The 13,373-nt window shown below is 52.4% G+C and overlaps 1 protein-coding gene across 1 annotated transcript; it reads left to right on the top strand.

Moving 5' to 3' along the window:
• The first annotated feature begins 6,894 nt into the window (after window positions 1-6,894).
• On the top strand, window positions 6,895-13,373 carry PNPO (pyridoxamine 5'-phosphate oxidase). Its single transcript, XM_027094767.1, has 7 exons — window positions 6,895-7,164; window positions 8,053-8,177; window positions 9,269-9,368; window positions 10,204-10,257; window positions 10,510-10,638; window positions 10,963-11,033; window positions 11,255-13,373. Exons 1-7 carry the CDS (start codon window positions 7,027-7,029, stop codon window positions 11,421-11,423), a joined length of 786 nt encoding a protein of 261 aa, XP_026950568.1. The 5' UTR covers window positions 6,895-7,026; the 3' UTR covers window positions 11,424-13,373.

The following is a 13,373-nucleotide window of genomic DNA, read 5'->3' as shown; positions in this document are numbered from 1 at the left end:
CTTGGCACTGCAGCTTCCTTTGTCTTTCCCCTCGGAGAGCTCCGAGAGGGGAGTCCTGAGGAGGGAGCCCTGGTCTCTCGGAGCTGTCCGCACTGGGACCAGGGCAGGACCTTGTCCTCCTGACCTTGACAGATCTAGGCCACAGCCCGAAAAGGGCTTCAGCCACAAGGACCTCCTGGCATTGGCACAAGCCCCCAGAGCACCTGGGGGGCTACTCCAGAGGGCAGGGCCTGGTGCAGGCGTTCCTGCTGTGTTCTCCCCTAAGCCAGTTTTGCCCAGATCAAAGCAGGCATACTCTGCCCAGAGACTCAAATGAACAGCAGTGCCTTCCTTACCAGCAAGTGAATTCCTCCACTCAACTCTCCAACCCCTGGAGCAGGGCTTTGGCCTCAGAGCCTGTTAGTAAGAAGCTTAGGAGAGAAATCCAAAGGGACCTTGCCTCAGTCACTTCCAGAAGGCTAAAGAGTCTGGAGAAAACACAGTTCCCCAAGGTCCCTTCCCAGGGTGGAGGGCCAGGCCAGAACCCAGCTCTACCCGAGAGAGAACCCTGGCCCCAGTTTCTGTTCTTCTACTGTCCCTCACCCCAGCACCGCAGGGAAGGCAGCAGGCTGATTTTGGTTTTAGCAAGTGCTGCAGATCTGAAATTTTGGTGGGGATTTTTGGGGGTGGGCAGGGGTGGGACAGGGCTCATTAGGAGATCAGGGGTTGGGATGGTAGGCAGACTGCGATGGGACCCAGCTCAGTACCTGTGTTTACACCTAGCAGGAGCCTGAAGAGCATCTGAGCTGAAGGAAGAGGCAAGTTGTTCTCAAGCATATAGAGAACAGTACGTGCTTTTCTTGTAACAACAATGCCTCTTAATCAGCCTCGAAAGGACACAGCCAGGGTGGCTGTTCTGTGCAAGAGTGGCAAGGCTCGTTTAGAGCTATCAGTCTCCTTAACTGTGTTTCCTTTGTCACCAGCGCCTGCATTTTTGCAAGCAAACAGCTTGTCCTTAGAGCCAGTGCACCCTCACATCAGCTGAAGAAATAAAAAGGAGATGGATCTCAGATCACAGGTCCTCTGCCCCCATCACTTCTTTATTAACAGGCAGGGAGTGCCGTCCCAAGCATACTTAAGCCCTTTGGGTGATACCAGACCAACCACTGTCTCTACCCTGACATGGAAGCCTCCTAACCAGCCCAGCAGCCCCGCTCTCATTGCTGCACTGGCGGGAGGAGGAAGGCATGAGGTGTATTTATCTACTCTCACGTGCAGATTGTGTGACTAGAAAACTGCCTTACTGTGTTCTTGATCGGAATTGGTGGGAGAAGGGAAATGTTAACAACTGACCTCTTTCTGCCACATGTTCCCCACCGGCTTTGCTCTCAGGCACAAAGAACTATCCTTTCCTGGGAACTGATTCCAAGTCATGTGCTTTATGCTTCAAGTGTGGAAACTGACCTGACTCCTTGGCATCCTTTGGAAATGAGGTGTCAGCCCTCAGCAGGCAGAACAGTGTGCTGGCACTCGGGATTTCCCTTCTCCAGTGAGACTCACGGGTTCAAAAGTTATGCCTGACCATCTCTGCCTCCCGTGGGATGCCTGAGTTAGAAAGGGAGCAGGAGGGCTTCCCTGGTGGCGCAGCGGTTGATAGTCTGCCTGCCAATGCAGGGGACGGGTTCGAGCCCTGGCCCGGGAAGATCCCACATGCTGTGGAGCAGCTGAGCCTGTGCACCACAACTACTGAGCCTGCGCTCTAGAGCCCGCGAGCCACAGCTACTGAGCCCATGTGCCACAACTGCTGCGGCCTGCGTGCCTAGAGCCCGTGCTCTGCAACAAGAGAAGCCACGACAGTGAAAAGTCTGGGCACCGCAATGAAGAGTAGCCCTCAGCTCACCACAACTGGAGAAAGCCCGCGCACAGCAACGAAGACCCAACACAGCCAAAATAAACAAATAAATTAATTAATTAAAAAAAAAAAAGGGAGCAGGAAAGTGTATTCTGCCTAGCACGGCTGTTGGCCTGGGGAGAGAACGGAGAGACCTGGTGGCAAATTAGCCCTCATCTGCTTTAATCCATCCCTTATTTACTGGAGTTGCAGGGGGTGGGGACTGTTGACACTGATGTGGCCCAAGCTCGCCCCAGGCCAGAGGCCTCCCCAGGACACCTGATTGGCCCTGGGGGCAGGCTACTCCCAGCAGCTTGAGAGTGGGGGTCACACAGCCCAAGTTCCCTCCCCAGGGTCCTGTGCACCAAGGCCACCCCTCACCACCCCCTCCTGTCTGCTCAGTGATGGTCAGTGCTGCGGCTCATCCAGATACTAGGATTATGAGCCCGAAATAAAAGGGGGCTGGGGAAGACCCTCCCCTCCTGAAGGCACATCGGGCAAAGTACTTTTTTGTTGTCTAACTAAACCAGCAAATAGATCTCAGGCTTCCTTCAAACTACTCAGTCCATCTTGACAATCACCTTTGAGGCCCCACACTTGAGTTTAATGATGGGAGCTGCCTGCAGCATCTCAGGTCCCTGCACCCATCAGGGGCTCGTGGCTGAGGTCTAGATGGTGGTGGATTCCAGGGAACCGAACTTGGGGGTGAGACACTGCCTTGGGACAGAGACCTCCTGTCACCTGACCAAGGTCTCTGGGGCTGGGATGAAGCCACTAAAGGAACTGCAATAATCTCAGGACAGGTGGCAGTTGGGTTTCCTAGTGAAGAGGTCCTCGGGGAGTAGAAGAGCAGGAAGTGAGCCTGGGAAGATGGAATAAAGAAGAGGGGTGTGGGTGAAAAGAAAGCAAACCATGGAGGGAGAGGCAGAGAATCAGGGCTTGGAGGAGAGCATCAAATACCTGCTAATCGGGATCGTGGCCAAGAGGAAATTAGAAACGACCACAGGTCAGGCCAAGAGGATTGACCAGGATTTCTTAAATGAAACTAAGGAACCGCCAGGTCATATCCTTTGGGCCTGCTGAGAACTCATCAGGCCTCCTCCCCCTGCCTGTGGCTCACTCTCTGATTAGCCAGTACCTGGGCTAAGAGAGATGACCCAGCCAACTCACCCTGGAAACCTTAACATCCCTCCAGCCAACAAAGACCCTCTTGGTGGCCCTGCTCCTACCAGGTGCCAAAAAACCCCAAGCCCCACTCACCAAGTTCAGAGAAGGTTAAGAAAAGCAGATTATGCATAAACATTACAGATTAGCATTTCCTGGCTGGGATTCTGAGAAGGAGCCAGGGAAATTAAGCAGTCCCTCCCACGAAGGAGCTTCTCAGGGGGAACACATATGAAAACAATGGGACAGATTCAGGGAGCAATCGGTGAGCACATGCAAAGGATTGTGTGAGGGGTTAACTCCATAACTGCAAGCAGGACAGTCGGGAAAGGGTCAGCCTCCCTGCATCCCCCTCTGGGTCACCTGATAACCATACTCAGGGCTCAGGCATCTGCTGGCAGAGCACCAAGTACCCACCTGTCTGTATGTCCTGAGGCTCCACACTGAGTTCACCCAAAGCTAGGCCGGAGAATTCCTGAGTTCTGGGCCCCCAGCACACCCCTTCTGGCCTGCTGTTGGTCCCCTGGAAAGCTGGGTGCTATACTTCAGGAGCAACTTTACCACTCTCCCAGGCCCCCTTCCCTTCCCAGACACTGTCATCCTCCCCCATGGCTTCAAGTGCCACCTTGGAGTTTCATGACACCTAAACCATCCCGTCAGCCCAGACCTCTCCCCCAGCTCCAGAATTGATTTTCCAACCCAACCGAATGTGGCTGTCCCATAAATCCTCCCACTCAACAGGTCTGATGGCGACTTCATCTCTCCCTTAAGCCTCTCCTCCAACATTCCCCTACTTCAATGAACAGCACCGCCCATGTCGCCTAAAGCCATCCTGCTGAGTCAAATCCCTCCTCTCCACCCCACACCCCCCAAACTCAGGCATCAGGCTCTGACGCTTAGAGAGAACACAGCAGCGTCTTGCCCTCCTTCGCCTATCACCCACTCCGTCACCAGAGCCACAGCCCAAAACAAAAATCCAATCACCAGGGGCTTCCCTGGTGGTGCAGTGGTTGAGAGTCCGCCTGCCGATGCAGGGGACACAGGTTTGTGCCCCGGTCCAGGAGGATCCCACATGCCGCGGAGCGGCTAGGCCTGTGAGCCATGGCCGCTGAGCCTGCGCGTCCGGAGCCTGTGCTCCGCAACGGGAGAGGCCACAGCAGTGAGAGGCCCATGTACTGCAAAAAAAAAAAAAAAAAAAAAATCCAATCACCAAGATGTAACTGAAATGTATAATTCAATCAAACAATTAGACTAAAAGGTGACTTAAGAACATAAATGCAAAAGCATCAGAAGAAAACAGGCAAGGCATAGCCCCCAAACTCACAGCCAGCCTTTTGTTGCATATTAAGAAACCGGGGTGCCTCTGTACAATGCAGTATTGCAACATAGCTTCTATTCACTGAAGACTCTCGATAAAAGATTAGTAACTTTACAAAGTTGGGTGTGGGGGCGGGGGGGGTGGGCAAAATGTTTAAGACAAAGCAGTACCAATAAAAAATTCATTTCTCCCAAGCAGACAAACCCCTTGCTGGGGTTGCAGCAGTAGCAACACAGCTAGTGGGCATGTTTCCCGCTCTGGTTTGCACTGTGGGGCTGCTTTGTGATCTAGACACCAAATCCCACTATGCAGAAAAGCACAATACAAGCCTACTTATTATCTTCAAGATGAAGGAGCAAATATAAAAAGGCAACCAGTTGCAAACTTCCTCACCAACAGCCGAGGATGGAAGAGGCTGTCAGAATCTAGAGTTTTTCTATCTACCTGGCCTTAAAAAACCAGGAATTAGACACCCTGGCTTGACAGCAGCACAGGATAAAAACTTAGAATAGTTGTCTAAAGCCTAGTCCTTGCTACCTACCTGATCTTCAGCAGGCACCGAGCCCCTGACTACTTGCCTGGTCTGTTTTCTCACTACCTAGCTACAGCAGCATCACACTCGAGTTGCTCCCTCTTCCTGGCATGCCTGTTCCATTGTCCATCTGGAGAACCCTTACTCATTAAGACAAATCAAATGTCTGCTCCCTTTATGAAGGCTTTACTGACTGTGTGACCTCTGGAGACCACTTCCTCCTTTTTGCTCCCCCTTACCTTGCAGAAACATCTGTTAAAATTCCTATAACTCCTTAGCTTACAGATCTGCCTCCCACTGTAGACTATAAGCCCCTCGTGGGCAGGAACCATGCATCTTCATCTTCATATTTTCAGACATAGCTCAGTGCCTGGTCCAAAAGAAGTCTTTAACACATGTCTACCCCACTATACCGAGCCCTTGGCTTTTAATTTTTAAGCAAACCATTCAAAGGATCCTAGTCTTGGTACCCCAGAATCTTGGGTCCAGGGTAGCATAGCCCAAGCAGGGCTAAGAGTGTAGCTGCATGAACAAAATCATCTGAGCTGAAGGGTACTAATCACTGCTTACCCAGGTTCAAGTGCAGGGCCTTGGGAGGAGGGGAGCAATGTTCATATGTGGAAAGACAACTTCAACAAGAAAGAAAGCCCAGTCAACTCTCTCTCGACTGTGTTGACAGAGAAAAATGATGGCAACACAAAAACTTTGTACCAGCGGAGGATCCATAGATCAACATCGTTAAGCCCTGAGACATGTATTATTTCTTTGCAGCAAATTTGTCTTCCAGATTCTATTTGGCTCAAGCTATGTGCACATAATAAAGGATGATAGGTATCTAATGTTGGGCTTAATGAAGCTTGGCTGTAATGCAGACACCTGGGCAGGGCAGGAAGTTTCCCTTACCTGGCACAGTCCTGGGGTGCCTGCCTAGGTGGCTCCTGCAGCTCCCCTTCCTGATGTTGGTGGAAAGCAGGACTACACAAAGGCCTTAACCCAAGGCTGCCCCAGCCAGGTCAAAGCTGGAATGGGCACTGGCAGATGTCCTATTTCTCAGCCCTGAGTCCACAGCCTGCAAGTGACTTTTGCATAGCCACCTGCTCCCCTGTGCCCTCCTTTATGGCTGGCACTGACCTGGAAGCTACACTCCAGCTACCTAGAAAGGGCAAAATGTGAAAAAGGGGAAACGACAAAGATGGGGGTGGCCCGGGAGAGGTGGGGCAATCTTTCCATCTACCAGAACACTGGCTAGTGTGAACTCTGCTGCAACCACAAAAGGGGAAACCGTGAGGAAAGGGAGCAGCATGCTCTGACACAGGTTATAGCAATGAGGCTGGAGAGAGAGGATTCCGAGTTGGAAGATGGTTCTGGTCTGGGATGGCTTGATCCCAAATTTCCCTCTTCCCCTTTCTCATTCAGCCATCTGCTTTCTTACCATAGTCTTGGTAAGACTGCTCCTCCCCAGACCCCAGAGTACCTCCCCATACTCACACACTATACAGTACCTATCCCGTGAGATCCACAAGTCATTTGCAACCTGTCCCACTCTTGAACGCCAATTTCTCCCTCCCACCAGATCGCCCCTTTCTGTGTCTCCACATCACCTTGCCTCCGAGTCTGGCCCCTAATTCCGTTTTCCATTTGTCCTTTCCTGGCACCAGCCTCCTCCGACGGGTACTTTCTGCACTAAGCTGGCCTTCAGGCACCTGCTAGGGGCCGGCCCCTTGATACTGACTACTCCCCTCAAGCCCCCAGCGGCTCATTCCCCGTCCCCGGCCAGGACCGCTTCATTTCCTATACCTTTAACAAACTCCACGTGCGTGTTAACGGCGGTGACAGCATTTCCTTGTCTCTCTGCTCCCGCCCCCGGAGGCGCCGTCCATTGGCTGCAGGGTTCCTCCGTTCTTGCTCTAATTGGCCTCGCTCTTGGAAAACTCTGACCAATGGCATCTCCGCGCCCGGCTCCCTCCACCAACCCTGGCTTCCTATTGGCTCCCATTGGCTCGGAGGACTTGGGGCCTGTGGGCCTGGCTCGGCAACTGGCAAGTTCTTCCTTGCCGGCGTAGATTCCCGGGCTAAGAAACTGGTTCCGAACCCAACGGAACCCAGCGCGGAGCGACGCCGGGTCACGTGGCCTGCGGCCCCATGACGTTCGGGCTACGGGGCGTCATCGTGACCTTCGGGCGACCCGCCGAGTGGCCCCGCTGCCTCCGCCACCTGTGCAGTCGCGGTGCTGTCATGGACCTGGGACCGATGCGCAAGAGTTACCGCGGGGACCGAGAGGTGCCGCCGCCCCGCAGGGCCTCCGCAGGGGCGAGGGCACAGGGGATCCGAGTCATCTCCGGAGCGGAGGGGAATGGGAGGGATAACCTGGGGTTTCTGGTCCACCCCTTGGGGCTCGGGGTCACCTCCGTGGGAGAAGGGGGTTCAAAGACAATCAAGGGGGAAGGTGTTCCGGGGAAACGAGGATGAAGGTGGACTCCAGAGGCAGCTTGTCTTAGGGGCTCAGGGCGCGCACTCGGGGGTCTGCCTGGATATCCTGCAGGTCGCTCCGCGCACCCCTTGGGCGGTTTACTCACCTCCCTGGGCCTCTGTTTCCTCACCTGTGAAGTGATAGTACTGACCTCACGGGGATATTATGGACTTTGATATTTGAAAAGTGCCTAGAACAGTGATAATTAGCTTATACATGTTTGATAAGTAAGTAACACGTGGGGTAGGAGGGCTGTTTTACGCAGGAGGGGAGGAGAAAGCTCCTGGCTCTTACTGCCTTTTCCCTCCTCAGGAGAGAAACCAAGAGAATTATTTTGGAATTTGGGCCCAGGGCCTGGTTACCAAATCTGATTGCATGTGAGCATTTCCAGAAATGCATGTTAAACATGCAAGTTTTCATTAAACCTCAGACCTACTGAATGAGAATTTACAGGGTGGAGCCCAGGAATCTGTCTTATTTTTTAGGCTCCCCAGGTGATAGGTTTGACACCCATGACATGAAACCCTGATTTGTCCATCAGTAGGTGTGGGACCTATTCACCTTTTCGTGTTTTTTGTTATGAGATAGTTGTTATGAGGACTAAATGAGTTAATATTTGAAAAGTGCCTAGAACAGAGCCACGTACACAGTATGCACTACATGTGTTTGTTAAATGAAATAAAACTCTCCCTTCCCAGGCGTTTGAGGAGACTCAGCTGACCTCCCTGAACCCCATGAAGCAGTTTGCTGCCTGGTTTGAGGAGGCTGTTCAGTGTCCTGACATAGGGGAAGCCAATGCCATGTGTCTTGCTACCTGTACCAGGTAGGCACAGCTGTGGGCCCTTCTGAAGGTGGGTACAGATCAAGTAGGAAACTTAGGAAGCTCTCAATTTGATGGATGACAACTTTATGATTCTAGTTGTGTTATTAACATGCTGTGTGGCCTCAGGCAAGTAACTTGTCCTCTCTGGACCTCAGTGTCCTTACCTCTAAACCAAAGATTAGACTTTACTCAATTCCATTTCAATGATAAAATGTAGTGCCTCATTCATCTCTGCCCTCGATGCACCCACCCCCCAATACACACACCTTTGTCTCCTGCATCTCCCGGTCTCCCCAGTTCCCATCTGCTCTTTGAGAGGCAGATCTCCTGGAACCTCTCCATAAAGCCCTCTTCCTCTCTTGAAATCTAGCGCAGTGCTTGTTTGTGTCATTCATTTGACAATCCATCATAAACCCCTTGAGACATCTCTTATATTAGCCTCTTATTCAACTCTGCTTGTCCCCCACTCACTAAAGCACAAGGCCTTGAAGGCAGGGCTCTTGTACTGTGCCCCCAGATATCCCCCAGAGTTAGTTTGCTTGGGCCACCATAACAAAGTACCACAGACTGGGGGGGCTTAAACAACAGAGATTTATTTTCTCACAGTTCCGGAGGCTAGAAGTCCAAGGTCAAGGTGCTGTCAGAGTTGGTTTCTAGTGAGGCCTCTCTTCCTGGCTTACAGATGGACACCTTTTTTGCTGTGTCCTCACATGGCCTTCCCTTTGTGTGTGCAGGGAGAGAGGGCTCTGGTGTCTCTTCCTCTTCTTATAAGGACACCAGGCCTGCTAGATTAGAGTCCCACTCTTATGACCTCATTTAACCTTAATTATCTCCCTAAAGGCCCTGCCTGCAAATATAGTCACATTGCGGGTTAGGGCTTCAAAACTGAATTTTAGGGGAACCCAGTTCGGTCCATTACAGAGCCCTAGGCAATGGTGTCATACTGCACCTCCAGGACAAATTCCCATGGGCAAGTGGGAATGGGCAGCCTGAGTGCACAGACAGTGCAGAATCAGGGGGTACAGGTGTAGGGGTGCTCAGACATCCTGTGGGGAGCGGCTCTGACCACGGTGCTCTGCTCTTTGCCACAGAGATGGGAAACCGTCCGCCCGCATGGTGCTGCTGAAGGGCTTTGGCAAGGATGGCTTCCGCTTCTTCACTAACTTCGAGAGTCGAAAGGGACAAGAGCTGGTGAGGGTTCACGGTAAATCCTTCCTGGGCCTGCAGGGTCCAGCCCTGGCTCATTGGTCACCTTCTCATGCCATAGCTGCCCCAACCCACTTGCCGGCTGTGCCCAGGCACCATCCTGCCTGCGGGCCTTTGCACTTGCCCTTCTCTCTGCCGTGGATGAGTGCTCTCTGTAGGCACCCCTACCTCCCTATGTTTACCTGAGTAGCTCCTGTTCCTTTGGGTCCAGCCCCCACGTTACCTCCTCAGGAAAGCCTTCTGGACTCCCAGGCTGAGTCGGCCCCTTGCACTGTTTGCAGTCATTATAGCTGGCAACTTTCCTTGCTGCCATTTTTTTAGTTTCTAACCATGCATGTATTTGTGGGATTATGTGATTAATGTTTGTGTCCTCTGGTAAACCGTAAGCTCCTTGGGGTCAGAGGCTGCATCTGTGGTATCTCTGTTATACCCCCAGCACCTGTCCCGGTGTTGAGCACAGAGTTGGCACTTCGTATGCATTCAATTTGTGAATCCAAAATGAGTGCCCTTCCCTGAGTCCAGTGCAGCCAAACATACATTTCTGAGGATTTGCAAATCTATGGGTGAGAGAAATGGCAAGCGTCACTTTGGAGTCCCTCTGGCCCATTTACTGTGTGAACCTGGGCACGTGACTTAACCTCTCTGAGCCTGTCTCCACACCTGTAAAAGTTGGCCTACCTTTGAGGATTTAAAAATGAGACGTTACAGTAAATGCATCAGCAGTGGGCCTGTGCGATGCAGACTCCCTGCCTTCCCCCCATGCTGGAGGCATCCTCACTTCTGTCCTGATGACTGTCTGTGGATTCTATTTCCTTTCCAGGACTCTAATCCCTTTGCTTCCCTTGTCTTCTACTGGGAGCCCCTAAACCGTCAGGTGAGTGTGCATTCCTGGGACAGACTGGGGTGGGCAGGGGTGGGAAGGGCCTGAGTTTATGAATGAACCTGGTGAGGGTGCCCAGGCTGGGCAAACATCCTGCCTTTCAAACGGCTCTCACTTAGCTGGGCTAGCTGGAGTCAGGTGTGACGGGGCAGTGGATAAAGAGAAGAACAGAGAGGACTGGGGCCTCTACTGGTTGCGGGGGCAGGTGGAACGGAATGCCGTCTAACCAGGACCATCCCTGTGCAGGTGCGAGTGGAGGGTCCCGTGAAGAAGCTGCCCGAGGAGGAGGCCGAGTGCTACTTCCACTCCCGCCCCAAGAGCAGCCAGATTGGGGCTGTGGTCAGTCACCAGAGTTCCGTGATCCCTGATCGGGAGGTGAGTGGCGCTTCTCCTTAGTCCTCTGGGTGGTAGTGCTTTGGCTCAGCCCCAGAGGCTGTCCCCAGGGGATGCCAGGGCCCTCTCTCTCCAGCAAAGTGAAATGGATGGTCTCCCTGGGGGACGTGGATTTGGCGAGCAGGGAACAGGCCTCCTGTATCTGTCTGACCCTCCCGTTGGACTGTGCCCCTAGAGGCCAGAGGCCAGCCGGGTTTGCGCACCAGTGTCCCCAGCACCTGGCGCAAGAGCACATGCTCAATAAGTGGTGATTAAGTGAATCACTGACTGGGTCTGGCCCTTCCTCCATCTCCTTCCCCTGGACAGTATCTGAGAAAGAAAAATGAGGAACTGGAGCAACTCTACCAGGAACAAGAGGTGCCGAAGCCAAAATACTGGTGAGTGATACCTGGTGGTCATCTAGAAAGGGACACTGGGACCCTCGTGCTTACTTAAAGCCACCCTGTCCGTGCAATTACAGATCTCCTCCTTCCTGGCAACCCTTGTTTGATGCACGCCAGCAACTCCCTTCACGGGGCGCTGGGATGGCGCGGAGGGTGGTGGGGTTGCCTGGCTGGACAAACGCGCAGAGCACCGAAGCCTCTGCTTCTCCTTGTAGGGGTGGCTACACCCTGTACCCCCAAGTAATGGAGTTCTGGCAAGGCCAAACCAACCGCCTGCATGACCGGATCGCTTTTCGACGGGGCCTACCGACAGGAGACTCCCCCTTGGGGCCCATGACCCACCGAGGGGAGGAAGACTGGCTCTATGAGAGACTTGCACCCTGACTCCCAATCTGCTGGCGCTGACTGGAGCTGGGATCCGTGCTAAGAGAGGGTATGGGATCAGGAGCCAGGCCCTTCTAAACTCAATGCATTTCCCTTCCCACCTCTTATATTCAGGGCCCTTCAGAGAGTTCTCTGTAGTCAGCTGGTCTAGTGGAGTCTAACAGTGGCATGGACGATCACAAATGTAAAATAATCCCATAATTATTCTTGACCTTAACTATGATTTATTGGAATAGCTCCCTCTAGGGGTAGCATCTGGTGTGATTCCCTTTTCTGGTGACAGGGCCTGGGCTCACCGCAGCCTTGTCTGTTATCACATGACAGTCGTACCGGCCAAAGCCCGTTGGTCCCAGCAGAAGCACCTGAGCCAATCTAGCCAATTGTTTTTTCTCGTCACCAATTTGAAATTTGAAACGGAGGGACTCAGAGCATAGGAGTGTCTGTAGCCAAGTCAATAATGGCCGCCTAGAAGCAACGGCCTCTGGGTGCTGCTCTTGCAACTCCCTCAGCAGTCCCTGGACCCCTCCTTCCTGTGTCTGGGCTGTGCAATTCCTCCTCCTACCTCAGAAAACCCATTATCTCTTTACAAAAAAAAAAAATCTTTTTTTTCTGCTTAAACTAGCCATTATCTATTTGTGTTGCTTGCAACGAAAAGTACCTTAACTATCTCATTTACTAATAGGATATTTTTATACCACTTAACCCAACTGATAGCTGCCTTCCATTAGCACAGCAATGTGGAAAAGAGACTGAATTTATTCTCTGTAGCTCCAAAGGACCCACAGGTGGAAGCTGCACAGAAGTACATTTCATCTCAATATGGGAAGAGATTTCAAACAATTGGGGCTGCCTAGGAGGGTGTAGGTTAGGTAATGAGGGTTCTGTCACTGTCAGACAGGAGTTTTGTGCTGGTACCTACGTATCAGGAAGCTTTTCATCAAGCTTTACTTTCCATATTTGGTTATAAAAACTATATGTATGTGAAATACATATATACATACATTTATATGTATTTTACTTTCCAGGTATAAAATTAAATAATAGAAATTATACTTTTCTGACACTCACACATCCTTTTACCCCCACCCCCACCCCCAACTGATGATGACTCCTAGATCACTGGTTTTCATCCTCACTGGAATTACCGAGGAGCTTTAAAAACCCTGGTGCCCAGACCCACCCTCAGAGGTGATCTGACCAGTGTGAGTGCAGCCCGGACTTGGGGAAGGTTAAAAGGTCCTCAGGGAATTCTGTGCAGCCGAGGTTGAGACCCCCCAGTAGTAGATGCCTGCTACTTGCAGTGTGGTCCACAGGCCAGCAGCAGCAGCATCACTTGGGAGCCCAGCCCAGACCCACTGAATCTCACTCAGCTTTCAACAAGACCACCCCCGCCCCCAGGTGACCCAATGCACTAGCCTCAACTTCTAAAGCAACCACCTCCCACCCTCACAATTGGATTCTTCAGTCACCCTTGGCCGAGGCCTGTGCTGAGCTGTAGTATTTGCTTTCCTCGAGCCCAAGTCTGGTGACCAGGGACAACCTGGGTGAGTGGCCTACAGGCTTCGGAGAGGAGCCAGGCTGGGCAAATGTTTGCTGTGACTAAGCCGGGATCAGAGAACTGACTATTTGTACACATTGGCCCTGAGCTTGCTACCCTGTAAACTGCTTCATTCCACTGCATGGGCGTGTGCTTCCGTGTCTGTTACTGACTCCCTCCTCCAAGGGCGGCCCTCTGGGTGTTGGCCCCCCCTTAAGCCTGGGTGCAAGAAGGCACAACAGTAATCCTGTGGCCACCTGCGGGAGAGGGTGCTGGGGTGCCCTTCCCTACCGTGTCCTGTTTGCATTGTTGGGGGCTGTGTATACCCCCTGCTTTGGGCCTGGTCTCAGCTGTTCCTCTCCTCTGTCTGACAATCACTGTGCCGAGTCTATAATAAAAGCTCGTCAGCCACG

This window comes from Aethalodelphis obliquidens, unplaced genomic scaffold, assembly GCF_003676395.1.
Source record: "Aethalodelphis obliquidens isolate GAN/ISIS:26980383/991018 unplaced genomic scaffold, ASM367639v1 scaffold89, whole genome shotgun sequence".
Classification (NCBI taxonomy): Eukaryota; Metazoa; Chordata; class Mammalia; order Artiodactyla; family Delphinidae; genus Aethalodelphis; species Aethalodelphis obliquidens.
Note: the sequence above shows the minus strand (reverse complement) of the source record. Positions and strands in the feature narration are given on the sequence as shown.